This window comes from Lutjanus erythropterus, chromosome 16, assembly GCF_056507025.1.
Source record: "Lutjanus erythropterus isolate fLutEry1 chromosome 16, fLutEry1.hap2, whole genome shotgun sequence".
Lineage (NCBI taxonomy): Eukaryota > Metazoa > Chordata > Actinopteri > Lutjaniformes > Lutjanidae > Lutjanus > Lutjanus erythropterus.
The window spans coordinates 20,167,953-20,193,899 of NC_139332.1; the positions used below are offsets into that span (position 1 = coordinate 20,167,953).

At 39.3% G+C, this 25,947-nt stretch overlaps 2 protein-coding genes and 1 non-coding gene across 4 annotated transcripts; 1 reads left to right on the forward strand and 2 right to left on the reverse strand.

Moving 5' to 3' along the window:
• Window positions 1–842: 842 nt before the first annotated feature.
• On the forward strand, window positions 843–19,774 carry sack1hb (scaffolding CK1 anchoring protein Hb). Of its 2 annotated transcripts, XM_084738833.1 has the most exons (8): window positions 843–1,095; window positions 10,633–10,815; window positions 10,926–11,258; window positions 13,109–13,273; window positions 13,402–13,526; window positions 13,647–14,186; window positions 14,312–16,709; window positions 18,128–19,774. In XM_084738833.1, the coding sequence occupies exons 2-8, from the start codon at window positions 10,693–10,695 to the stop codon at window positions 18,146–18,148; spliced, it is 3,705 nt and encodes a 1,234-aa protein (XP_084594959.1). In that variant the 5' UTR covers window positions 843–1,095; window positions 10,633–10,692; the 3' UTR covers window positions 18,149–19,774. The 2 variants fall into 2 exon arrangements, with proteins under 2 accessions (XP_084594959.1, XP_084594958.1); XM_084738832.1 differs by lacking the exon at window positions 18,128–19,774 and having other exon boundaries at window positions 14,312–17,115.
• Window positions 19,775–20,165: 391 nt separating this feature from the next.
• LOC146313020 (synaptonemal complex central element protein 1) lies at window positions 20,166–25,601 on the reverse strand. Its single transcript, XM_084739933.1, has 10 exons — window positions 25,500–25,601; window positions 24,826–24,870; window positions 24,676–24,738; window positions 22,640–22,716; window positions 22,324–22,390; window positions 22,073–22,127; window positions 20,953–21,042; window positions 20,789–20,852; window positions 20,601–20,667; window positions 20,166–20,476 (listed from the first exon to the last, which is right to left on the reverse strand). The coding sequence occupies exons 1-10, from the start codon at window positions 25,513–25,515 to the stop codon at window positions 20,373–20,375; spliced, it is 648 nt and encodes a 215-aa protein (XP_084596059.1). The 5' UTR covers window positions 25,516–25,601; the 3' UTR covers window positions 20,166–20,372.
• LOC146313021 (U8 small nucleolar RNA) lies at window positions 23,586–23,718 on the reverse strand. The gene has a single exon (XR_014772135.1). It is a non-coding gene; the product is annotated as a U8 small nucleolar RNA (small nucleolar RNA).
• Window positions 25,602–25,947: the final 346 nt, after the last annotated feature.

Consider the following 25,947-nt stretch of genomic DNA (forward strand, 5'->3'; position numbering starts at 1 on the left):
TTTGTTGAGTTGTGTACTTACATTGTCCCAAATGTTTGCATGAATATTTACTGCAAATGTAGAACAATCCATTATTTATTCAAGCTTATCATTTCCTACCAGCCTTAAGCTGCTACGACTTCAAACATGGTATATGTAAGAGAGTGAGGAACAAGGTCAACGAACATGTCTAAACGCAACATGTGTGAAACTTTAATATTACCACGTATACAAACATGATTTCTGCCCGCCACTTCATGGCATCACCCGCCCACCCCACACACACACTGCCTGCACTTGGTATAGTTACGCCCCTGATCTTCTGTAACATTTGCAATGCAAGTCTGGTAATACGAATGATTTAGTGCTCCTCCACACATGAAAGTCTTACCCTATCATTATCACGGTGATTGTTTTGCAGATAAACCCAGTAACCCCAGGATCTTAAAAAAAAGAAAACTTGAAATGGAACAGAGCCATGAGATCCAGGTCCCATCACTAGGCCACAGACAAGGCTTGAAAGACAACATGAGGTTTACAGACAAAACAAGTGCAAAGGGTCAGTGCAAGAAGAGTGGAATAGCCTCATTTATTTGAACCAGGCTAGCTGCTGAAAGAGTTGTGGGGTAAAGGTTTGGAGAACTTTTCCTCTGTTTCATGAAGGCTATAAACACCAATTACCAGCCATGACATAAGGGCAAGCAGCACTTTTGAAATATGCCACTGGGAGTGAACTTCCAATGGTTTTGTGTTCCCAGTGATCAACGGGTTTGGGAGGAGTCACACCGGTGGGAAAAGCCCTGCCTGTCTACCAGGAGTCCGCCCGCTCCTTCCTCATTCACCGCGCCGCTCTGTGCCGCATAGAGGCGGCGGATCCGGAGGTCCTCACACCGCCGAGTGAAGCGCTCAGCCCGGGCCTGGTGTCCGTGAAGCCTCGCCTCTCCTCGCCTGGTCCGAGCTGGTCGGCACCGGAGGGTGCACTCCGGGGGTTTGGGTGGAGTTCTTGTCCGGTCTGAGGAATGTGACGCACCGACAGGACGAGGAGACGCACACCGGCCGGTTCACCGTCGATACAAAGAAAAGAAGAAGAGAGGAGCTCTGCTGCAAAGTTAGGAGGTACGGAGTGGAAATAAGAGACAACTTTACAAGTTCAAGCCAAGGAAACTAGAAAAATTTACTTGGTGCAAACTGGGACAAAAGAACTATTTGTACAAAGGGTCTATTCTATTCTGCTCTATTCTATTCTGCTCTATTCTAATCTGTCCTATTCTATTCTAATGTATTCTATTCTACACAGTTTTACAAACCTTTAAATGTATCCTGTGATGAACTGAATATGCTGTCCCATGCTCTATTCTAATTAGGGCTGCAAATAATGATTATTTTCATTGTTGATTAATCGATTAGTTGTTTGATCTATAAAATGTCAGAAAATGGTGAAAAATGTAAATCATTGTTTCCCAGAGCCCCAAATAACATCCTCAAATGTCTGGTTTTGTCCAGTTTACTCTCACAAAGGACTAAAGAAACCAGAAAATATATATATGTTAAAGATGCTGAAATTAGAGAATTTTGAAGAATTACTCAAACCGATTAATCAATTAACAAAATACTTGGTGATTAATTTAATAATCGATTCATAATCAAGTTGTTGCACCTCTAATTCTATTCTAATGTTATCTCTTTTTGGTTTGGTATCTGTATCCTAATTATGTCTATTCTATTCTGTTCTATTCTATTCTATTCTATTCTATTCTATTCTATTCTATTCTATTGTGTCCTGTTCTTTAAAGATATCCTATGATGTTCTATGTCCCATGCTCTATTCTAATTGTATCCCACTCTATTATATTCTTTTATGTTCTATTCTAATATCCACCTGGTTTAATATCTGTATCCTAGATATATCTATTCTATTTTATGCTATTCTATTCTATTCTTTTTACGCATGTGGAATAAAAAAGTGAAATGCTGCTTACTTTCCTCAACAGGAAGTTTACAAAGGATTAAGTCATCCAGGTAGCTGCTGCTGTGCATTGCAAAACCTGAACAGTATTGTTGTTTTAGCGCAAGTTCACAGTAGGCTCCGCGTTGGCTGGCTGGCACTGACGAGCCACTGAAAACATCCAAGAAAGAGAAAAACGGCTACTTTTTCCAGACTGGGTAACTTTAGAGCTTTGTCTGCTCTGTGTTGTAGTGAGCTGGAGGTGATAAATAATGCTTGAAAGGGCAGAGACACTTTTACGAGCATGTCTAATGCTCTGGTTGCACAATGCTATGTACTGTATGCATCACAGGTCATGTCATTAGGCCAACTTGAGATCCCTCTAATTTAGAGATAAATGGTGACGTAAGACTGGGCCACCGCCTTCTAATCAACATGCAACCTTGTCTTTTGAGCATGAATAAGAATCTACTCCAAAACTACGATTCAAAAGCAATTATTAAGAAATGTTAATTTCTGCTTATTGAGTCCTACGCAAATTTCACTTGCATTAGTTTCAAATAAACCATGTACTGCAAACACCTAACGTATGTCCTCCTGGCCATCTGTCTGCTCATATAGACATGTCACTTGAATGCAAATCACATCCAGCATTATTTCAGTAGTATCTGCAGGTAGTAAAACAGGAGAACAGCACAAATTGTTCGAGTCGTGTAACTATCATCTCAGGTTAGCAACTGCTATGCTACAAAATGCTTTATAAGGATGGGATACTCCTCTTTCTTAGTAAAGTAGCCTCAGTAAACCCCAAAATATTCAAGAAACCAGAAAAGAGACCACTGTTGTTATGGTTATCTAGCTAACGTTAACTTGGTTCAGTGTTTCCACTGGTAACATTAATCCATGGTAATTAGCATTTCACACAACTCTACTGTCATGAACGCTGAAGGACACTCAAAGAATCGGAGTTTAGAATCGCCAAGAACCAAAATAGAATAATAAATAATAATGAATAATGAATAATAAAATAAACAGAATCAGTATGGGAATCAGAATAATTAGAATGCAAATGAGACCCAAGCCTAATGTCACTCTTGTCTCTGCTCAAGACTTATAGATCTATAGGCTCTGATCATATCTGTATTAGAGACACTGATCACTTTTGACCTAAACACGCAATGCAGTGATTACAGATGTTAATGATTAATCAGTAAATCGATTAACCACCATTAAGAGTTTGACTGATTAAAAATGTATTTATTGCTAATTAATCGGTCGCCTAGAATGGGCAGTAATTGTGCCTCATTTATAATCATTTGTCTCATTGTTCTGTCTGACGGAGTCATTTGTTGAGTAAGGAAACTTAAAATTAAACTCAAAATGAGAAAAGAGGTAAAAATAATAATGAGAAAAAAAATGTGCCTTTTGTATCTTATTAATTATTAATGATCAATCTATTGTTAGTGTTTTCAAGTAAAATGCACAAACTTTGCAACCCTGGTATTGATTCAAACTTCACATTTACAGGCTTTGCCTCGTCTCATTCAAAGTGACTCACTGGATAGGAATAGTCCAACATGTGGTTATAATTTTAGGGGGAAAAGTTTGTAGTGCCAGCGTCTCTGTGGTGTCTTTGTGCTTGCGTGCTTCCCATTACAGATTTCATCTTGTCACACTAGCCATATGGCCGAGGCCGCATCCCATTCATAGCTTTGTTTGCATTGTATGTGCTACAAGGGGTTATTGTCTATTTGCACAGGGGGTTGTATGACATGTATGAGCGACGTTGTGCTGTGGGAGGGGAGAGGAATCTAAAGTAGAAACATTTTTTATTCTTTAATTGTTGGGTTTTCCACTGCCGAAGGTGACCGCAGACATTAAGGCAGTTGGAACAGATGACGACGACCTCAGAGGACCTGTTTTTCTAGCAGTGCCGCTGCGTAAAAACACATTTAGAAAAAGGGAGGATCTGCGCTGCCATGTGTTCTCACACACAGCGTGCATTCACCTGATGGAAGCTGTCGTGTTTGTGGCATTCAACAGTTGAGATGAGGTGTGATGATACACAGAGAGACAAGTTTCTGCTCTCTGTCTGCTCTCGTCTTTCTGTATCTATGTCTTGCGTGTGTCAATCTGATGAGAAAGTGGCACTGAAAGGTTGTGACAGGAGCAGCAGTGGGAGATTATAGGCTCATCCCTCCCAAACCTGTTCTCAGGTATTGTTTTCTCGCTGCATTCACACCGAATTATCACTCAAAATGAACCGACCGGAGAGGTATGTCGGATCAATCTGTTTGTTCAGTGAGGTGTGTTCAGATGAGAGAGACAGAGAGAGAGTGAAAATATTTTTTGGACTCATAGTTTGTGTCTCCTCGGGCTTATTTCTCTGATTCACATGTTGAGACAGATAAAACATTTTTCCCTCAATCAGCTCTTCATGTGTTCCTTCTCTCCCTCTCTCCAGTCTTCATGCAAGAATGCAGAGAATGAGCTGTTAACACGCTTAGTGAGCAAACATTCGGCACATCTGAATATTGGATTTATCAGCATGGAGGAGCTGCAGTCGGTTGCTGACCCTGTGGTGGTTTAGTGTTTCAAACTGGCTTTGTTGATGGTACATTTAGGGCCGGCTTGTCCTTGTGTGGCCAACAGAAAGCTTTACAACCAAGGGAGGAACAGAGAGTGAAAGATCTCTGTTATCATGTGTCACTATCTACCATTCGATGCTTATTGCAGTTGCTATAACAACAAACAAAGCAGCAGTATTTGTTTGAATACCCTACCAGTCATCCAGGTGAGCTGGAGAGAGTCTGTCATGGTTCTTACGTTGTGCAATTCTTCTGTTGATTCATTCTGCAGTGACCCAGAGGTCAGGAGGGTGGAAAAGATACCCCGGGCTCTGTTCAGTGCTACTGTGCTCCTGAGTCACCCACTTAGCTCAAATTCACCTCAGGGTCCATTTGCACCGGTTTGCCATGTTCCTCCCAGGTGGAGTGTTGTAATCATCAACAATTCTGATAATCAATCAATCCGTCTTAAGTAAAAATTAGGACCTATACTAGATTTTTGGACAGAAATTTTCAGACAGATATTATCAAACGCTTCTGACAAAGATATGTAATAGAAGCAGGATATTTTACAGTTTAACTGTCTTGTCCAAAATGACATCAGGTCACTGTACTGAAGTAATAAACTTTTACCTAGGGTGGCATGATACGGTAAAAACATCATATTGCAATTATTTTAACTGAAATTGCGATTATGATGTGCAATATGAATAGTGGGAATGATCGTTTTTGCATTAGAATTCAGATTTTCACTGAAAAATAATTAATTTCTAATTTACTAAATCAGTACTTTGCATGCACTCATTTTTCAATACAGACTACAGAATACAGTTCCCTGACAGTGGGAATTATTAGGTACATCAAAGACCCTGACTGATTGACACCTTTTTTACCCCCTCACCCACACTCTGGGATTTCTGCCTCTGATTGGCTAGTACTCGTTGCCCCCATGGTTAGGTTGGTTATAGAGGCAGCACGGATATGAGTTTGAGATTTTGGCTGCCTTTACGGTGTGCTGCGGGCACAACAAGTTGCCCAAAAATAGCACAAAAGAGGACCACTAAAATTGTAGTATTGAAAGTACCAAAGTTATAAAACAAATGATCAAGTGCTCATCAATTCAGTACCTCAGTTCAGTTCAGTCTTTCTTGTTCAGCCTGAAATTTGGCTTGCAGCGAAACCAGACCAGATTAGTGTTCTTTGACTTTTTTCTGTACCAGCAGGTTCTTAATTTAAAGAAAGAAAAAAAAAACTATTTTTTGTGTACCCAGGATTTTTTTTTTCTGTTGGCAGTGGGATCAAAAGAGCTACTAAGTATCATTTTTCAATAATATTATATCATGGTAAAAAATTACGGTATCATGACAACTCTTATTGATAATGAAAATAATTAAAATAATCTTTGTTTTTGTAATTGCAAAACAAGAACAGCAGTAATTAACTATTTTATAATTCGAAAGGCCCTCACAGTGGGTTTTTTTCCCGTCTGTGTTGCTGCTCATGTTTGATGGCTTTTCTGAGGTTTAAACATAATGCCGAGCACACGTAGGTGCACATCACTCAGTTTATGGCTGTTATACAAGTCCTCAGGTATGCACGTTACTGCTGCCTCAGCACAATTCACTATTATGCTGATCAAGCCCCAGGCTGCTAGATTTCTTTAAAATGAAGAACAAAATGAAACAGATAAAAGTGCGTTTGATTCTTCCATATAAGAAACTTGGCAGGAGCAGAATTATTCCATACAGGCAGTATACGGTATGTGCGCCTAACATGCCTCCCTGCCCACCATGGAACTTTTAAAAGGGAACATCCTACCGCAAAGGCCTAATTTCTATGGCTAAAAGGGAGTAAGGAAACAGGATGTCAGCCATTTTGCCAGCAGATGAATCACCACAGTCCAGCGTGTTGCAAGTTATCTGGCCAGGCTGGGCTACCCGATGACTCACCAGGCCTCTGACTAACCGGCTTCTCCCGGTGATTGCGGGTTAGAACTTGGATCCTTTGCTTTCGCCAGTAATCTCTAAGCGTGCCTGGAAGTTTACAGAAAACACGTCACATACACCTCAAAAGCAGGTATAACCTTACAAGTCACCTACTCACCCTCCTACTCAGACCCCATGGTACACACACATACACACACACACACACCCTGATCAGGTGCTCAAGACTGTCAATCAACCGCAGTTTCTAGGGCTGTACATTTCCATGGTGATTTATACACACAGTCAAAAACACTTCCTGTTTTGGCCACAAGCTGCAATGTGCAGAAAGAACCCATGTACTTTGTACTTTATATGTCTGAGATTTACCAGCCTACTCTGGATACTCGAACTGTTCAGTGGTTGTTACCCTACGTCTCCACCATCAGATGACAATCCAGTGCAGCTGTCGGGACCACATTAAATATCAATGAGGGGCTGTCCTGGTTGGCTCGTTTGATGGTGCATAACACATGAAACTGTGTTGTGGGCTGGAATCTAGCCTGAGACCTCCCCGTTCTGCTTCCTTCATCTAATGCCAAACAGATTCTTACAAGTGGCAGCGATCATCTGCTTTATCTTTTTGAAGCAGATACAGTGAACCACAAAATAATTAACAGATGTCAAATAATGATGGAGGTTGTTAATAACAAAATTTGTCCTGTTTTCTATTTTTCTTCTGCAGAGGTATTGAAAGATGTATATTTATATATACACACATATATATATATATATTAGTATTGGATCAAAGTTTAAAAATCTGGTATTGTGACACTCAGGGTTTGCCACAGTGTTAAATTTGTTGTAAAACCCTGCTATAGTTGATTTTAAAAATATGTATTGAATAAATTACTTATTTATAACAACACATCACATAGTAATATTTCAAATTTGCTGTCAGCTTTGCAGTGACTGAGTGCAGGCCCCTATGAAATCTTGTTTTCTTGTGTTGTGGCTTTTTAAAATTCTCAGTTCAATGATTCTGGCTGTGATTATGTGATTACAGAAACTATAGGGCCCTACCTTAATGCTGCCAATCTGCAACTTTTCTGATAATAAACTAATTGTTTTGAGTCATTTTTTCAAGCAGACAATTGTGAGAATATGTTGCATTTCTTTTTTAAAGTAACCTGAACAGTCTTAGGTTTTAACTGTTGGTGAGACATCACAAACTATTTGATGGGACTGCCTTAGACTTCAAAGAAATTTTGATCTTTCTGACATGTTATGTACAAATGGTTCATTATTTGTGAGGATAATTTACAGATTGGAGCTGCAACAATTCACTGATTAATGTACTCAAAGAAATTAGTTGCCAGCTATTTTGATTATCATTTCAGTCATTTTTCAAGCTAAAACGTGAAACATTTGCTCCTTCCATCCTCTTAAATGTAAGGATTCGCTGCTGTTTTCTGTTGTCATTTATGATAGTAAATCAAGAATCTCTGGGGTTTTGACTGTTGGTTTTTTACATATTTTACATAGTCTTTTGACATTTTAGTGACTAAACTTTTGATTTATTAATCATGAAAAAACTCTGCAGAGGAATCAGTAATGAACATAATCATCAGCTACAGCCCTAATTTTTGTTGTGTCCCTCCTGGTTGTGTTTGGTTTAGTTGTCTTTGTCTTCCATCTGTCTTGTCTCTTTTGGGCTTGGAGTATCTAATGAACTGATTACTTTGCGGATAGATTATGTGAAAAACGTTGATAATTTTGACTCTGTGAAGTGAATCCGAACCTTCTAGATGCTCGCTTTCTCCATTAAACAGTCTGTTATGTAACAATGTTCCTTTCACTACCTGAAATTAACTTTGTCCGTTCAAGTCGTGGCATAGCTAATAGCTTACTCATCGCACTCGCCTAGACCAATTTGTGTGTTACGGCTGACACGGATTTCATTCTGGACTTCATCCAGAAGTAGCAACTTGAAGTGTGATGCACCAGCATGAAAATTATTTAGCAGATATGAGAGAACCTGTCTATACACCTCACCTTGCCTTCCTTAGGCCTCCTTTTTTCTCTCACTCGACTTTCGTCCTTCTCTTTCTGCCATTGTATTTTCCACATCCTGTTCTTCTTACCCTTATGTGCAGTTTTCTCACAAGCCAGATTGAATTTCACCTAATCATTGGTGCTATCGCAAGCAGGATATTTTGTTGCTGAATAGTAGCCTAACGTTACGTCAAAAGGACAGTTAAGCAGGGTGTGTGATACCATAAATGAGAACTAAGTCATGTCAACTTTTAGTTGAGTCGACAATACAGAAGACTCCTTTTATTGATCTTTATTATTGTCCCAAGATAAGGAAAATAAGGTCATCCAATCAAAGATTATATGGAAATAGTTGTCATCAATTATTTTTAGTTTAGTAAAAGTGATGCATGTATTTGTATTTTTATATTATTAGAAATCATACATACAAAACAAACCATCCACTGTCATTTAAATACACTAAACACAACTTGATGGTTTATATAAGAATTTACATCTTTCTCCCCTTGACTGCATTAATTTGTCTTGTAAATGTAGACATGTGGCCCTCGGCTGGGAAAGAAAGTATTTCTGTGGAGTGCTGTGATGTTGTGTGCTGGTGAAGGCGTGTTAATATGAAAGGTGTACTCGCTAAACTTACTTCTCAGGCTTTGACCCAGCAACAATAGCTGCTTTGTGTAAGAGGTTATAGGTAATCTGTCTGCTTGTGTATCCTGACACAAAGTGCTCTTCCTCTCACCACCCAAGGGAATATTTAGTTCAGTTGTGAGTATTGTATATCACAGATGGAGGAGTGGTGTCTTATTTAGTTGTCTCGTGTATGTGCACGCTATTTTGCTTGCTCTGAGATTCTTAGAAAACTATGTTACTTCTCAAAAACTCAAAAACAGGCTGTATACGCATCTGAGTAAATTAAAATCATAAGATGTTATTTAATTGTGCAATCAGGCCAGTCCCATTATGTTATCATCTTAACAAGGTCAGCAAAAACTTGTGAGATCAGGTCCATATATCATAAGATATTGTGTTCACTTGTGTGCTTGTTTACTTAAGAATGTCCCAAACACTTTAGCCACCTTGATGCCAGAATAAACAGCAGGGTTTTCCCTATTATTAAAAGACGTTGGTGCAGCGCTATGCTTTTCTTTCCAGAGCCCACACTGAACTAACAGAAGATAACTCACACTTTGCTGTCATTTGTGGTGAAGTTGCTTCTGTCCTGTAATTGTCTGCTGTCTGATTCAAAAGTCCAGTGCTCTTTGAAAGGGTGTACTTGCATTTTTTCATTATTATGATATTATATTATATAAAATGTTCTTAAAAGGAGTAGAGATGAACTAATCCACTTTTTATCAGTTCTGATTCCAATATCTGAATTTCTTCTTCTTCTTCTCCCTATTATTATTATTATTATTATTATTATTATTATTATTATTATTATTATTAATAATATTATGTGTAAGGTTATAAAGCTGAAAAATAAACTTGTGTTTGGGTACACATCCAGTCAGTTTTCACCATCTGGAAAGCTTGTTTAAATTCATGCTCTAGTGCCTTGGACTTGTGTAATGGCCTCCTCCACCCATTGCGGGGCGCTGTAGGATTGTGGCTTGTGACGTTCACATGTGCCACGGATACTGCCGTCATTTCCCATGATGCATTGCTGAGAGTTTAAGTTTGCTGATTTATGTTCCAAAAGGCACATATTTCTTTCTTTCTTTTTTTTTTTTTTGTTTGTGTCTGCAATGTGTTTGTAATTTGTTTTTATGTGTTTGCTCAGAACATGGTGGTTTATATTGGCAATTGTCATTTTTGGGCTGGTTTATTGTTACACCATGAGTGAGGTGCCTAGTAACTTTCTTCAGGATAGCTGTAGACCTTTTATGTTATGGAAGAAAATATGCCATCTGTATTTTAAGATCAAGGTGATTATTAATGTTTACATGTGTACAGTGTAGATTTTTCAAATATGAAGGAACATGAATAGGTAACTGTAGTCTAACATCTGATAATATGGCATTTAAGCCCAAGATGCTGATAATAAATCAGCTCAGTCCCGTCTCTCATTCTGACAATATTGTTTATTGCAATTTTTCTGGGACAATATATCCTTCAACAAAATAAAAGTTAATTTCTCTTCTTTCTTTCTGACTTTTCTGCCCAGGCTCAAATTCCTCCTCCCACCCCTGAGCCCTGACCTCTGACCCCACACCTCTCTCCAACCATGGCACACCGATCTCAGAGTTCATCGATTGGAGATAACCCCCTTGACCCTAACTACCTGCCCCCACATTACCGGGAGGAGTACCGTCTAGCTATTGATGCTCTGATAGAAAATGACATACAGGTAACACTGCAGTTGTCTTTTTGAGTGTTTTTACATGTTTATATGTATTTAAAATAAAGATATATACAATAGTATTATGATGAAATTATCTGTGTCTCCTTTCCCACCAGGGCTACTATGAGTTCCTCCAGACTGCAGACGTGGTCAGTTTCCTGGCACAACCAGAAATCGAATTTATCAAGTCCACGATCCAGACACCCAACCGGGCCTCCAGCGTCCCAGAGCTGACATACCACGAGGTAGGCAGTGAGGTTGATGGCTCCTCCGACACCTACTGGCCGGTGCAGTCAGACCTGGCTGCCCCGGGGCTGGACCTGGGCTGGCCGCTGCCACAGCACAGCTTCATGGGGCCCACAGAAGTCACCACTCTGGTCAACCCCTCCGACCCAGACATGCCGAGCATCAAGGAGCAAGCCAGGAGACTCATCAAGAATGCAATGCAAGTAAGTAAAAGGGAGGGACAGGAATCACGGGAGGAGTTAAACTTGCATATCCGGTTTGCTGGTATCAGCAGGTATCTCTGAGAAAGAAATTCGTCTGAAGATTAGATCAAAGCAGTCTACACATTGTTAAATTCACATTTATTCGGTGTGTACACTTAGAAATATGCTATGTTATGTTTTCTGTTCCATGCAGACACACTACTTTTTAAAAGTGGCCGGATGGGAAACACCTATAATAAAAACACACACAATCTCTTACTACTGACTGTCCCCTTTGTCTGTTTAGTCAGTATGTACCATACAAATGAGACGTTATCTCTCATTGAGATAAAGGGCTGCCAGGGACTGGTGTGTGTGGGTTATACTATCTCATAGTTAACTCACTGTTACTTTCACACTCTTTATCTGTCACTGCCAACTTTGCCACCACTCCCTTGCAGATGAATTTTTTGCTAACTGGTCTTTGGCTAAATCAAAAATTTAATAAGCACGTAGCAAGTGTTGATGGCAAATGTCACAAGCAGTCAAACCTGTTGGTGTGGTGGGCCCTGTCAGTACATGGCTGTCTCTTACTGTGACACATTTTATAGGCCTAAGTGTGACTCAGGAGAGTCACACAAAGTAATTTACTTAAATCACATAAGGCAGCCTGATTGATTTCACCTGAAGTTGTTCAGTGTCTCCTGGATCCACATTCTTTACATACTTATATAATTTTATGTAGCAGAAATTTTGTCATTTTTTTCTGTATTTAAAGGGTTACAGATCCCCATGTAAGAACTACTAAAGTTAATGACACTATCCAGGGGAAGACTGGCTATTTCTGTATAGTTGTTCTTAATATGTGCCACCAGGTCACATTCTCCAGGAATCAGATGAAATGAGCCTGTGTTTACATTTTCCAAGGAAAAGTTACATTGAGTGAAAAGTTTGAACCAGGAAGATTTTTATTTACACAATTTTATTTTCAATGTTATATTTTGTAGTTATTACTGTGGAAATTGCTTTTGTTCACAGGGGCCTCCAAAAATCAACAAAATACGAAAGGCCCTTGTAGTAGCTTTAAGGAGGAGGGGGATCCCTCCTGTGTGACTATACCATACTTGATCTGTAAAATTGTTTTGCTGACACACTGAGTGTGGTTACATGTACATTTCTCAGTTATTTGGTTGAGAGGTGTTTTTCGGTATAATGCACAATATTTGCAATATTTTCATTTAGTATTTAATTAGGCCTAATCATAGCATATACAGTAAATAAGTTAGTCTTAACATCAAATTTAATTTTCACTTAGATGAGAAATCTTATTGCAATATAATCAAAAGTATCACAAACATGTAGATATTTCATACAGTACTTTTTTGAGAGCATAATGTTAAAATGTATGGTGAACAGCTGCCGCTTCCAAAGTTTCTTCAGTTTATGTAAATTGAAGTAGTTATGATTTTAAATACCTTAATAACTCATTTTAAAAAAGGACAATTACAACTACAACATAACTATAAACTTTGAGGGCATTTGCCTGCTGGGATATAAAATGCAGTATGAACACCTGTATGTAGTGACCACTGTAGCAGAATAAATAGATTGCAATGGAGCCAAAAAACAAAACACAACAGTGAGCAGACTAAGACAGACTAACTGTGAGAAGTATAACAGTTATTACAAATATTGTTACAGAACCTTTCAGAACTGGTTCTGATATGAAACCTGCTTGATTGCAGGAGAACAAACATACTGTGTGAGGGGTCCTTCAGGATGGAGGAGACTCTGCTTGCACAGACTAACAAAGACCATATTAGACTGACTTATCCTTGACCAGTTGTCTTGTGTTTGCTCCTCTTCTCCAGGTCATTGCTGTGGTGATGGACAGGTTCACAGATGTTGATATTTTTGCTGACCTCTTGGCTGCAGCAGCCCGCCATGTGCCCGTTTACATTCTGCTGGATGAGCAGGAAGCTCATCACTTTGTCTCTATGGTCATCAATTGCAAAGTCAACTTGGAACATATTCCTGTAAGTGTGCCTTTTCATTAATTACATTTCCTTAAAGGCTGAGCCAATAGTCTGGTATCCTTTGGCATTTATTATATTTCCAATAAGGCTTACATGTGTTCGTAACATGAATGTTATTTGTTTTACAGATGATGCGTGTCAGGACTGTGGCAGGAGTCACCTATTATTCTAGGACAGGGAAATCGTTTAAGGGGCAGGTGAAAGATCGTTTCCTACTGGCTGACTGCAGGGCTGTACTCAGTGGCAACTACAGGTGACAGGGTCATTTAATTCTGTTTATTTGGGGTTCATTAAATTGCTAGGACTCCCATGTCATTCATTCTGTAAATGCAAATAATTTAATTGCCTCTGTGGTTCTCTTGTTCTCCTGTAGTTTCATGTGGTCCTATGAGAAGCTCCACCGCAGCATGGCCCACCTCTTCCTCGGGGAGCTGGTTGCCACATTTGATGAAGAGTTTCGCATTCTCTTTGCCCAATCAGAGCCTCTAGTCATCGATCAACCTGATGGAGCACTTGCTATCTCTGACACCAGCAGCAACAGCAGTCTCTTTGGCACCCAGTTTGGTTTGAAGAGGACCCAGTCTTTGCGTAACCCCATAGGTTATCGCAGGCAACCTGAAATTCCCTCTGCCTTTCCCTATGGAGACTCTGCACTTCCTTTCCGGAGGAACGACCCATTCCGTCATACCGTTGAACCTGGGGCAGGAATTACAATCGGGAAGTATTCCCAGCAACAGTTTCGTCTGCAGCAGTCATTCTTGGAGCAGGGAAGGTCTATAGTTTCCCGGCAGATGGAGATGAGTGCCTTCAAGAGACACAGCTATGCAGAGGGAACCCAAGAAAGCTACACATCTTCGAGGCAATACATGAAGCACAGAGTCATGAATAATCTGGATGAGACAGACTTCCACAGGTAGTTAACTGTTTAATACCTACAACTGTTTAGACTCCAAAGTATTTAGAATCATCGTGTCTTATGTGAGCACGTCTTTACACACAACAATGAACAAATAAGTACCAATTTATTTTTTTTTACAGGGAGCAGACCCAAAGTAGCCATTTCTACAGTGAAGGGCCTGGGCCAGGTTCTGGACACGGACACTACGACAGACTTCGAGGTCGTCCTCCACATCTCTCAATTGACCAGTATTCGGACTCGAGCTTTCGCTCTGATCCGGAGCCTCCACCTGGTCGAGACTACTTTTCATCGGATGACTTGAGAGGACCTGTGGGGCAACAGGCACCTCCATTAGCTGGGAGATATGAAGGAGGTTCCTCCAACAAGAGGCCAAGCATAGGTCAGGCATTTGCCTGTCAGAGCTCACCCACGCAGCTCCATCCAGCAGAGAAGAAACATTTTCCCAGACAATCCGATCAAGAGCATGATCAAGATGCAGATGCTAGGCAAGGCCTGAGGAGTTGGAGAATCCACTCCTATCTCAGCACTTATGAGGACGGTGGAGAAGAAGGTCTGCCTCAACCCATGGGGCCTGATGCATTTGAAGATCCCCTGCCATCTCAGCAGCCAACTGCCACTGAAACTTCAGCTCCCCGCTTTGGAATAAAGGAGCCACCAAAAGTAGCTCCCAAACCCAAACCAGATATCCTGAGACCACGTTTTGGAAAGCCTGTGTTACCTGAGAGCCACAGTAAAGACACTGACCCAACAACAACCAAGGAACTGCTTTCATCAGTCAGTGACTTAAAGCCATCTATACTGGAGAAAAAACAGAGGGAGGCAGCAAAGGAAAGGGAAAGAGATGCAGAGAGGGGTGCATCAAGGGAGATGGGTGTAGATGTGGAGGTGAAAGAGGGTAAAGATCTCTTCCTGTCTAAACATGAATCATTCCGCTCACGTGTTAACCCACTCCTTCAACGTAGCTCTCGTCTGCGATCCTCGCTTATTTTCTCATCTTCCAAGGCAGAGATACACAGTGGAAGCCTGGGCCTAAAACCAGCCACAGAAGAAGATGAGCAATTAGACACAGTACGCACTTCATCGATTGTAGCCCAGATCCTTGAGAAGAGGAGGTCATTGTCTCGTGAGCCTTTTGAGTGGAGAAAGAAAGCTGAGGAAAAAGATCATGAGAAACAAAAGGAGAAAGAGAAAGAGGAAAAACAAAAGGAGGAAGAGAAAGAAGAAAAAGAGAAGGAGAAGGAGAAAGAACAACAGCGACAGCGAGAGGAAAGGGAGATGCGATTGAAAGATGAGATTAAAGCAAAAGAGGAGCCTCAGAAAACTGAGGAAGAGGTAAAGATGACACTGACTGTCGAGAAATCTGAAGTCATAACATCACTGAACATGAATGACCCTGCCAGTCGACTGCAGTATTTCAAAGATCTGGCTGCCAAGAGAAAAGCCTCAAGAATGACAGAGTCACAGATAAAAGCCACAGAGCCTGCTGAAAAAAAGCCAGACCTTTCTGATAAACATTCCCTAAACCCAGTGACGGCTCCAAAGATCCCAACTGTATCTGTTACTTCAGCAGAAAGTGAACCAAAGAAGACAGACATCTCTACGAAACTGGCAGAGCTCACTCGCAGACCTTCAGTTAGTTCCTCAAAACCACCTGTAACCTCTGCCAAGCCTCCTGCCAGCTACCTGAAACCCTCAGAGACAACTCAACCTCAAAAAGAAGAGAATGCGTCTGATGGTCAGAAGAAGGACATATTCAAGTCTCTGAAGCCCCTTCCTTCGCCTAAGCTCTTCAGGAGGGATCAGTTGAAGCTCAAAGGACTGAATCCTCGCCGCATCTCCTGTGGTGAGGAGATTCTGACCACAGATGCGACAGATGCAGAGAAGAGTGAAATGAAAAAGAGCCGCTCTCATAGTTCTTCAACTATGTCACGTGAAGAAGGACTGCAAAAAGTTATGGGATCTAATACATCCATCAACACACTTGGTGAGGGAAAGAGTGACGGTAAGACACTTGACTTCTTAAAGAAGCAGACTCAGAGGCTAAAGGGGATCCTCGGGCCCAAGGATAAAGAAAAGAGATCTTCAGGAGACGACAGGAGCATGAGCACGGTCATAGAGGTCACTGGAGAGTCAAGCAAAAAGCAGACTGCATCAGCTAAAGATACAGGGCCTACCACAACTGACCAAACTACAGCCAATCACAAGACATCAACCAACACATCAGGCCCATCTCGATACCAGGCTCCGGGCAGCTCTGTTCTCTTCAGTAGCAACCTACGAGACGACACGAAAGTCATTCTAGAGCAGATCTCAGCCAACAGTCAGAAGAACCGAGTGGAGCGAGAAGAAACAGGAGGGGACAGAGATAGTGATGCCGGGGAGAAGGGCCTGGAGAGACAGAACTCCTTAAAATGGAATCGATTTCTGCGACCGCAGGGCAACGTCCAGGAACGGGAGGGATTGCTGAAGAGGATAGAGAGTTTGAGGAAGGAGAAGAAGGTCTACAGCCGCTTTGAGGTAGTCTATCACTGCAAGGATGATTCTTGCAGCGTGGATGGGAAGGAGATATGAACAAAATTAGTGTAGTAGAGTAGAAACATAATATTGAAGAGATGGTCATGTGGAATCAGGGTTTCAGCTTAAATTACATTACAAAACCTGAGATGTTTCAAATAAAGACCAAATCAAACCTTTTTGATTGATCAAGTACAATAGCAAATAGCATTAGCTTATGGTCAGGCCGCCTTTTTGTAAGACGTCTTTAAAAAAAACGAGAAAGCTGTTTTTTTCAGCCTCTGCTGGGTGCTTTTATTTCAAGTAACACTGAACTTTACTTGGTTTTAAACACACATTTAAAAGGGTCTTAAAGTACAGAACACATGTGGGGCACTCGTATCCATTCTTACATGTGACAGTAAATCCATATTTTATGTATGTTGAGTCATAATTTTGAGGTTTAGTCGGCCAGGAGTTTTTTGGATTATTTGCAGCCGAGCTTTTATCAGCAAGGTTGTTGGTCTGCTCATCAGGCCTTTTCATGTTCGAAAACATGTCCATTCTTGAGTTGGTGCTAAATTTCAGGAGCAGAGCAGGGCTTCATGGCAGGTGGAGACTGGTCCAGGTCGACACTGTTAGCTTTTGATGTTATGAATTATGTTTTGATTGGCAGGCAGTTTGAAAGATGGGCACCACAAACAAGATTTCCATATGCTATATATTATCAGAAATCATATTTTATAATTCACATGATGATAACACATTTTCATTTTTTAAATTAGCAAAACAGCATTTTGCTGAGGCCTAGCACTCCCTGGAAGCCCCCACTTAGAAAATCACTGGAATGCAGTACAATTATATATGTGTAAAAATATGAGAGAACAACATCTTTGCTACCTTCTGAGCCATAAAATGACACGTTATTACTCATGCTAAGATATAGCAAATTGCTTTACTTTTAATTAAGTTTGTTGTTAAGTTAGCTTAAGAATGTATTTTTTTTTAATGTGTTTGAGCAAAATTTTAATGATATTTTTTATACATGGTCTACATAATTATAGAAAATACTGAAATAATGATGCTGTTTGTATAATTGAAAGTTGTTTTTTATTCCTAAGCAGAGATATAATGTTTGACAGCCTGCTTTTAAGCTGTGAAAATAAATTTTGGTGGATGAGCTACTATTCATTGGTGTATATGTACACTAATAGTCCAGTACTACGACTTGGTTACTTATTATTTTAGTTTAAACACAACTGAATTTGGTGTTACCTTTGCTAGTATACTGGTTATATTAAACTTGTTAAGATAAGTAAAAAAGTGTTCTGAGGACTGCCCCTTGAATCCTCAAAAGGCTGAAGGAGGGGAAAATAAGATGAAAATAGGTGGGAGTTTATACTTTGTTGCATTCACTGTTATCCCTGTTGTTCTGTTAACAGATGGGGAATAACCTGGGATAACTAAAGATGGAGGAGCGACCTTTTATATGGAAACTATTTATGCAAGATGATCAAAAAGACGCATTGCCTGTTTGTGCCAACAACACTATCAAAGTACCTCTATGGCTCTACACTGCAGCCTTTCCTGGATTTTCACACCAAGTAATAAAACTTGAAAAGACAATATACTGTGTAAAAATGCTGAAAACAAACTAAAGTCACTGAGTTCGGAATGTGCCTGTTTGCCAAGACCTGGTACTATTTTTACCATATATGGTGACTGAGAGGAAGAAGAGTGACTGCTTGCATACTGATTTTATGGGCAAATGTTTCACCGATCAGACAAAAGGTAGGACAACGTGCCTTTAAATGAGCTTGTATGAACGTGACTGAGGGAATTAGAGAGGATAAGAGAAAGACAGTACATACTGCACCTGGGGCAAAAAAATAAATACACAAAAGTTATACAACATGGTTGTATATGACAGCATGTATACAGTACCAGTGATGTGTGTTTCTGCAAGTGTCTGTGCAGTGGCTGGGACTCGCCTGAAACTGACCAGGAGAAAGTGTCCCTGTGGATTCACTGTGTGCCAATGGCCCACCAAGGGCATTAGCAAAACTAGAAGGACTATTATCAACTGAGACCCAAAAACAAAAATGAGAAAATGAAGATGAGGAATTGAATTACAACTGGTGAAGGGTAAAATTTTAAGGGCAAGTCTGTGAGATTATATAGAATGAGTGAGAAAAAGCTGAATCAGAAAGTGGGAAAGTGTGTTTTCTAATGTTGAGGTGGCAGCAGTAGAGTTTCAGTAGAAAGTAAAGCCTGTAGTGAACTTTAGCCTCTCAAGAGAGCGTTATGTACCTTTCTATTAAGGCGTGGACCCACTTCTCAAGGTTGAAGATGTCAAATAACCAACCAACCAAGGGGCATTCAAGCTTTTATGGTTAGAGGAGTGGAGTTAGAGAAATGTGTACTAATCTTTGGCTTATGTAAATAAAAATATAAAGCATTTACTGTTGCCCTGAATAACTGTAAAAAGTAGACGATGTTTACATTTTAAATTAGTCACCACCTCTAAAGGAAAGGAAAAGAATAGGTATGTCTACATTTTGCAGTACTGGAGCAGGGCCATGCCTCCTTACGTAAGTCACCTAACTTCTGAGACCAACGCCCTACGCAGGACTCTTAACTCCTTTGTTGATCTGTAAACACTAAACCAAAGACTTAGTTATTTGGTACAGTTCCCAGGCTACTTGACAGCATGGCTATACAAACCATTTGGAGTGTTTTTGGACAGAACATCAAACGATTGATTGATAGGATCTATTAGTATACTGGACTATTCAGGGGTTACACTGTTTTCTTAAAGGGATATTTTGTACATATTTATATAAAAAGGCTTGGTGAGATTCTAAGTAACAAATTAGATCATCATCACCCTTGCTGTACTACCAAAGTGCCTTGTGTTTATTTTTAATTATGTGTAAGTAAGTATGTGGTCATGGCTGTAAAAACTAATTGGCATTAATTAAGGGGAAATCACTTGCACAGGGTCAATGTGTTCTTTTTTTAACCTGAGAAAGTATTACATTGTATTTGAAATACTGCAAGTCTTTTTATTAAATATCTTTAAAGCTGAAGTTGAATGTGACTGTGCACATATATGCGTATACAGTATGTATTTTAATTGTAGTGATTTTTTTTTTCATTTATAGGCTCTTGAAGATTCATAAAATAAAACCCATTTGACAACAATGTCACAACCATTAAAATAACTTTAGTTTTTAAATATATGAACACTTAGATTATATCAATACACAATATTAAAGTAAAATGAACATAGTGTCATATAGAATACTATGACTGACATCCACCTATGTAAAATGTAATGTAAAAGATTTCAGATTTTATCACTGAATTGAATTTGGCATGAATTTCAGCAACAAACTGGATAACAAAACAACTCTATGCCTCAGAGCAAGTAATATAAAAAACACTAAGTAAATAGAAAAAACAGCCAAGAAAAGAGTTTGGTAGACGTCACTGGGATAAATTGACAAGTTGTGACAAAGATCTGGGTTAGTTTCATTTCATTTTTAGGCCAACTGAAGTTTTAGTTTTTCACTGTACTTGTTTGGCAGGATTTTACCACCCTGGGAAGCTGACATTTGGAAGATTTACATTTTCACCTGGCAAGAGTATTGCCTCTTCTTTACAACTACCTCCAAACATACATTTTTACTCCTTCTGAGTCTGTGCAGCTGTTGTCCCTGGCTGCCTCTGTGTTTTCACCTCCTCTATCTCCTCTTTGAGATGGTGTAGCTGAGCCAACTTCATTTGTTCTGCAAGAATCACAGAACAAGGCCTGATTAAAGGGGTCAGAAATGGAAAACAAATACTATATTCATGCATGAACACAAATAATGTTTGCAGAAGAATGTACATAAATTACGAAAAGGTACTTACCAGCTGATAACAGCTGGCTTTTAGTGTTCTCAGCACTCCCTATTTCATCTGGGAGTCTTTCTGGAGTCTAAGCAACAATTTAAAGGGCAGTCATTGACAATATAAACAAATCACATTTTGTTCTTATTTTAGAGTTGTGAGTAAAAATACAGATAGGAACAGAGTTCCACTATTCTAGACAAACTTACAAAGACAGAGTGCAGATTCTTATGCTGCTCAATCAGTTGATGAAGTTGGTTTTCAAACTTCATCCTACAAAGAGAAGACTTTTAGTAAATTTATACGACATCTACAAAGTTGTTCAATGTTTTTTTAAAGATATGTAATCTATCATTGCACTTTTAATAGGTACCGCTGCTTCCGGTGTTTAAGCTTGAGTTCCTGGATTTCACATCTGTACTGTTCCAGCAGTTCATCCCTTTTCTTGTTCTCCTTTAACTGTCTACAAAACACATTTCACTGGTCAGGATATATACAAACATACATACATAAAAATAAAGTCCACGGTGTCATTAATTCACCTACCCTACAGTCTGCACAGGTTTGATCAAATTGTTCACTTGTTAAATAAATCATCACCTCACAACTGATGTGATGTTTGGTGGAACCTACCACATGTTATGACAGCTGACCTCATATACAGTAAACAATGACCTGATTCCATCTTGTGGTGATGGGCCTTTAAGAACAAGTAGATTACAATATAAAACTGCAGTGTTAACTGGAGGTAATACAGCATCATCACACAATCCTGTGACAGAGCACAAAATTCCTAAGGCCGTGGTGTAGAGAACCGCATTGGAACACAGGCAGATGTGGCAGTTTTAACCTTGTTGCAGGTGTGAGTGGCAGTCAAACGATGAGATTCTTCTTAGCCAAAAGTGTTTTAGTGTTGATTTTTCTTATCAGTTTGGTTTTAATTCGTTATTTAATGCTATAAAAAGGGACTTTCATGTTATAACTGACAGCTGAGCTCTATTCACGATTGAGTCAGGTGCCTATATGGATGGGACCTTGAACATGAAGCTCCAACACTGGTCACTACTGCACAGACTCTGGCTTCAAATGACATGATAAGCACAAGATGCTAATTCAGTTAGACATGGGGATATATTTTACTTGAACATCTTAAAGCCATCTTAGTGGTGATTTTCAAAAATGGTAAAATTATATCATTATATGAATCAGAAATTAGGCAAGACATTAAAAAAGGTCCAATACAAATGTAAAAGTTGAAGATCAACCAGTGACACAGCCAACATCAGGACTGAATAAACAAATCCAGTATGTAGAGGATCTACAAAAGCAGGTATGCTTTGACGCCAGACAATTTACTAATTGGGATAAGGGATTCTACCATGAGTAGTTGCTGCCATCTAGTGTTCATCTAATGGTTGTGCTCCGATTTCAAGGCGCTCCTTCTATTTGTAGATGTTGAGTAATATTCTTTACCAGGTTAGTGTGGCGCTCACCTGGCAGAGTCTTGTTCACACTCCTCACACTGGAACTGCAGCTTCCTGCACAACTCTGGAGAAGAATATCACAGCAATTATACTAATCATCTCACTCATATTTACTGTCTGTGTAATTACAATAGATAACACATTTGTTTACAGACACATTCAACCAGAACACTAATTCTGCATGGCATCAAATCTGCTTACTTATTGGGCTACAATCAATTACACATACACATCTGTTTGTTAGACTAATATGTGTGTACCCTCTTTTTCTTTGTGTATTCCTTCCAGTGGGTAAGCTTCAGTTTGTACTGGAAAAATAACAACAATCATGTGTTGTAATAACATACATTAATAAAATACATGTTATATATTATATACATATATATGGTTAATAACATGCAGCATAAACAGTTGCCTAAATGATAGAAAATACACAGTAATATACAGACATACAACATATTACTATCTACTGTTGGTCGTTCTTGGATTTCATGGCAGCAACAGGGACATATAGCAGGTGAAATAAGTATACTGTATGAAAATAAAATAAAATTGTTAGTGATGATTTTGTGTCTTACAAGTTGACAGCTCTTTCTGCAAAGAGTCACTGACTGATTTGATCTCCTTTATTTCTTCTTCCAGGACTCTTTTACCTTGAATAAAACACAGTGAAAGTGAAACGTGATAACTGTTAAAACTGTCGAATTGTGGCTGTTGCAAAGCTATATTCAGAAGTCACTTAATATTCTGTGAAACACAGGGATGGATGGATTGATTCTGTGTGATCAACACAATAAAATCTCCCAAGCTGTTCATTTTGTATTAGATTTATTTAAAAAACAAAAAGAAACAAAAAAAAAACTATTGATATTAATGTTATATAAATACAAAATGTGGGAGGGTGCATCACTTTCAAACATTTTCAGTAGAATGTTTGTGCCAATAGACAGCCCTAACATTTTTATTTAGCCGACCTGTGTCACCTGACTGTGGAAACCTATGGTACGAGACATGAAAACCCTGCAAACAGCTACAGAAAATCTGACACGTCCACAACAAACTTGAGAGAGAGAGGCAGAAAGGAAACGCGCTGTGGTGCGGTGTTACTCTTCACTTGTAGAAAAAAAAAACGCAGCAAAATGCACTACGTGTGACGAGGAAGTGACACACAGCAGCAACAGGAGTAAGACCCTAAAACGTTTACAAACAACACAGCCTAAAAGTTAAGAGGCGGAATAAAAACAAGACTATTTTATAATTTTATCATGCTATTCCTGAAAATGTACATACCCATTCACAAAATAATTAGTATCATAATTGGTAAAAATAAAACATTTTATCAAACTTAAAAAATGTAGCATATCACAGCCCTAAATGGGCTAATTGGCACAAAAAACTTTGACAAACGTTTATCAAAAGCGTTTTGAGTCAAGTAACTGATACTTCCTAGCATGCATTTAAACTCTCAAATACTTCCACTTTACTAAGTACGATGTTTAAAACATTTTTGTTTACATGGTTGGTCAGAATGGGTCTAATAGGGTGTTGCTGTTCCCTAAAAGACGGAGATATTAATCATATCTCATGAGTCTCCATTCATCATTTTCTGAAACTCCACGGATGGAGTAACAGGTAAGGATGTACCTCACTGACGATAACTGCTCCAACGTGTCAGAACTGTTATGGTCGGTGCGTACAGCTACCTCACTCACGGTTTTCAGTTGCCGTGGTAGTGTATAACTATGACGTGTTGCATGTAGCAAATAACACGCGCTTTTGCTTAAACTCGTACTCTTTCTTACTAATACATTCCGATTTTTACACTAAGTGCTATAATTTCTGCTACAGCTATAAGGAAATGCGTGCTCATTAGCATATGGTCGGCACAACCAGCCTTCTCATTGGTTCACGTTCATAAAGCTTTCTGTCTATCTGAGGCCTCTGCGTTCATGCGTTTTCACACTGTGCTAACAGTTTGCCTCTTTAGGACATGCCAAACGTCTTTCACACGGTCATTTCTAATCATTTTTTATGTAATTTTTAAAAAGAAATCAGCACGGCTTGCCAGCGGAAGCGGAAGTATAGCTTCACAAAGACTAACTTCTATGTCGAGAGGTTTCCCTCATACGCTGCTCTGACTGAGTTACCGAATGAAAGTTGTATTGGCTTGTACAGAACAGCAAGTGCGTTATTATAAATAGGGAATATATACTTATTTGATGAATCTTCTAATACGATGATAAATAATGCACCAACCGTTGATTTCTCTATGTCACAGAGCCACACATACGCATTAACACTGCGCTATTCAACACGAAGACGGAAGGACGCGACGGTAACTATCCGACTTAACACTGTGCATTTTACTTGGCCGAACTGCTTTACAGTAGATAAATGTGAATATTAAATTACTCCACCGACACGCTATGATAATTTAACACCAGAATAACAAGCTTTAAGTAAATATTTACAAAAAGTAAAAAGGTTTACATGACAAAACTCACTTCCGAGTCCGACATACCTTCCATGTCGACCAACGTTACGACAATAAGCACATTACAGTTAAAAATAAATATGTATAAATATGTAATTCACAAGCAATAAAACACTACCTTGTTGCAGCCTCCTTAATGTGCCCATCACCTGTTCAACTTTGAGCTCCTGCATATCTCCACCTGACAGCAGAGTATAAACATCCATTAGCCTTGTTTTGGGGGTTTTCAAGATTTGTTTTATCAGAGGGCTCATGTTGACTGGTTTACCTCCTTTCAGTGGTGTAACATTAATCAAGTCCTCGACGTTGAATCCTGATACACAAATAAAAAATAAATGTTAGTCAAGTGAAATGTTTTTGCCCCCCCCCCCCCCCCCCCCCCCCCCCCAAGAGCAGTGTTAGCTAGCTAAAGGTGTCACAAATGAAACTGTATCTTCAAGTTGCCCTAACTGGCAACATAGTTAAAAGTTAGGTGGGTTTAAGTAAACTTACGAGCTTAATGCAAAAACAAAACGTCTACTAAAATATTTGGCTAAGAATAAGATACAGTTGTAAAGCTGAGAACAGGTACAGGTCCTCTGAGTCTCAACTGAAATGTAACGTTAGCTAATTAGCATCGTGTTTAGCTACAGTGTAACACTAACGTTTCTTGTTTGACAAACATTAATGACTAAAAAATGACGGTAGAATAACACCTAATTAACAGTCATATCTGTGTTGAAAGCCAGACATAAAGGATACTGAACGTTAGCCACTGTCTTTCTATTCAGCGTGATTACAATGATGTAGAGCTAACGGATTAAATAATAAGCGATTGGTACATACTACAATTGGCAGTAGGTTAACTGTAATGTAATACTTTTATTGTACTTTAAAAAATTATAGGGGGGAAAAAGTCACTGCAGTGAAATAAAGTTAAAGCTTAAATTTTCGCCGACTGACCTGCGGATCCGCTCATGTTTATGCAGCCAAAGGAGTCTTAACAAACTCTACAGCTTTCTTAAGTACCCACTTTTCCTGGCCTATCGGTCGTGTATTGAAGGGAACCCCACACCAGCGAAAGATCTCGCGAGAATGATAATTTAAATTCAGACCATTACTATTCTCTAACTTTAACCAGGCGTTTCATGGCCATAAACCTAACTATATCGTCTGTCCATAAGGTTGTTACATTATAAAACTTAATTAGATCGTAAAACGTGCATAATGAAAAGACCAGTACAAGTGTCGCGAGAGTTTGGCAAATCTTGGGTTCCCTTCTGGAACCAAACCTAACTGACAGGATGTGCTGGCGACTGGCGCCAAAGATAAATTAAAGGTGCTAGCTCCCCACAGAAACAGTAATACAACAATGTATTTATTTATTAATAGCTTAACCATTCAGTCACAG

Coding starts and splice junctions, on each gene's coding strand:
- sack1hb (XM_084738832.1), top strand. CDS start 10,693: ATGGCACACCGATCTCAGAGTTCATCGATTGGAGATAACCCCCTTGAC. Junction 10,816..10,925: donor TGATAGAAAATGACATACAG/GTAACACTGCAG, acceptor CTTTCCCACCAG/GGCTACTATGAGTTCCTCCA. Junction 13,527..13,646: donor GTACTCAGTGGCAACTACAG/GTGACAGGGTCA, acceptor GTTCTCCTGTAG/TTTCATGTGGTCCTATGAGA.
- LOC146313020 (XM_084739933.1), bottom strand. Junction 24,739..24,825: donor TGTTACACCACTGAAAGGAG/GTAAACCAGTCA, acceptor CTCTGCTGTCAG/GTGGAGATATGCAGGAGCTC. Junction 22,128..22,323: donor AATACACAAAGAAAAAGAGG/GTACACACATAT, acceptor ATTCTTCTCCAG/AGTTGTGCAGGAAGCTGCAG.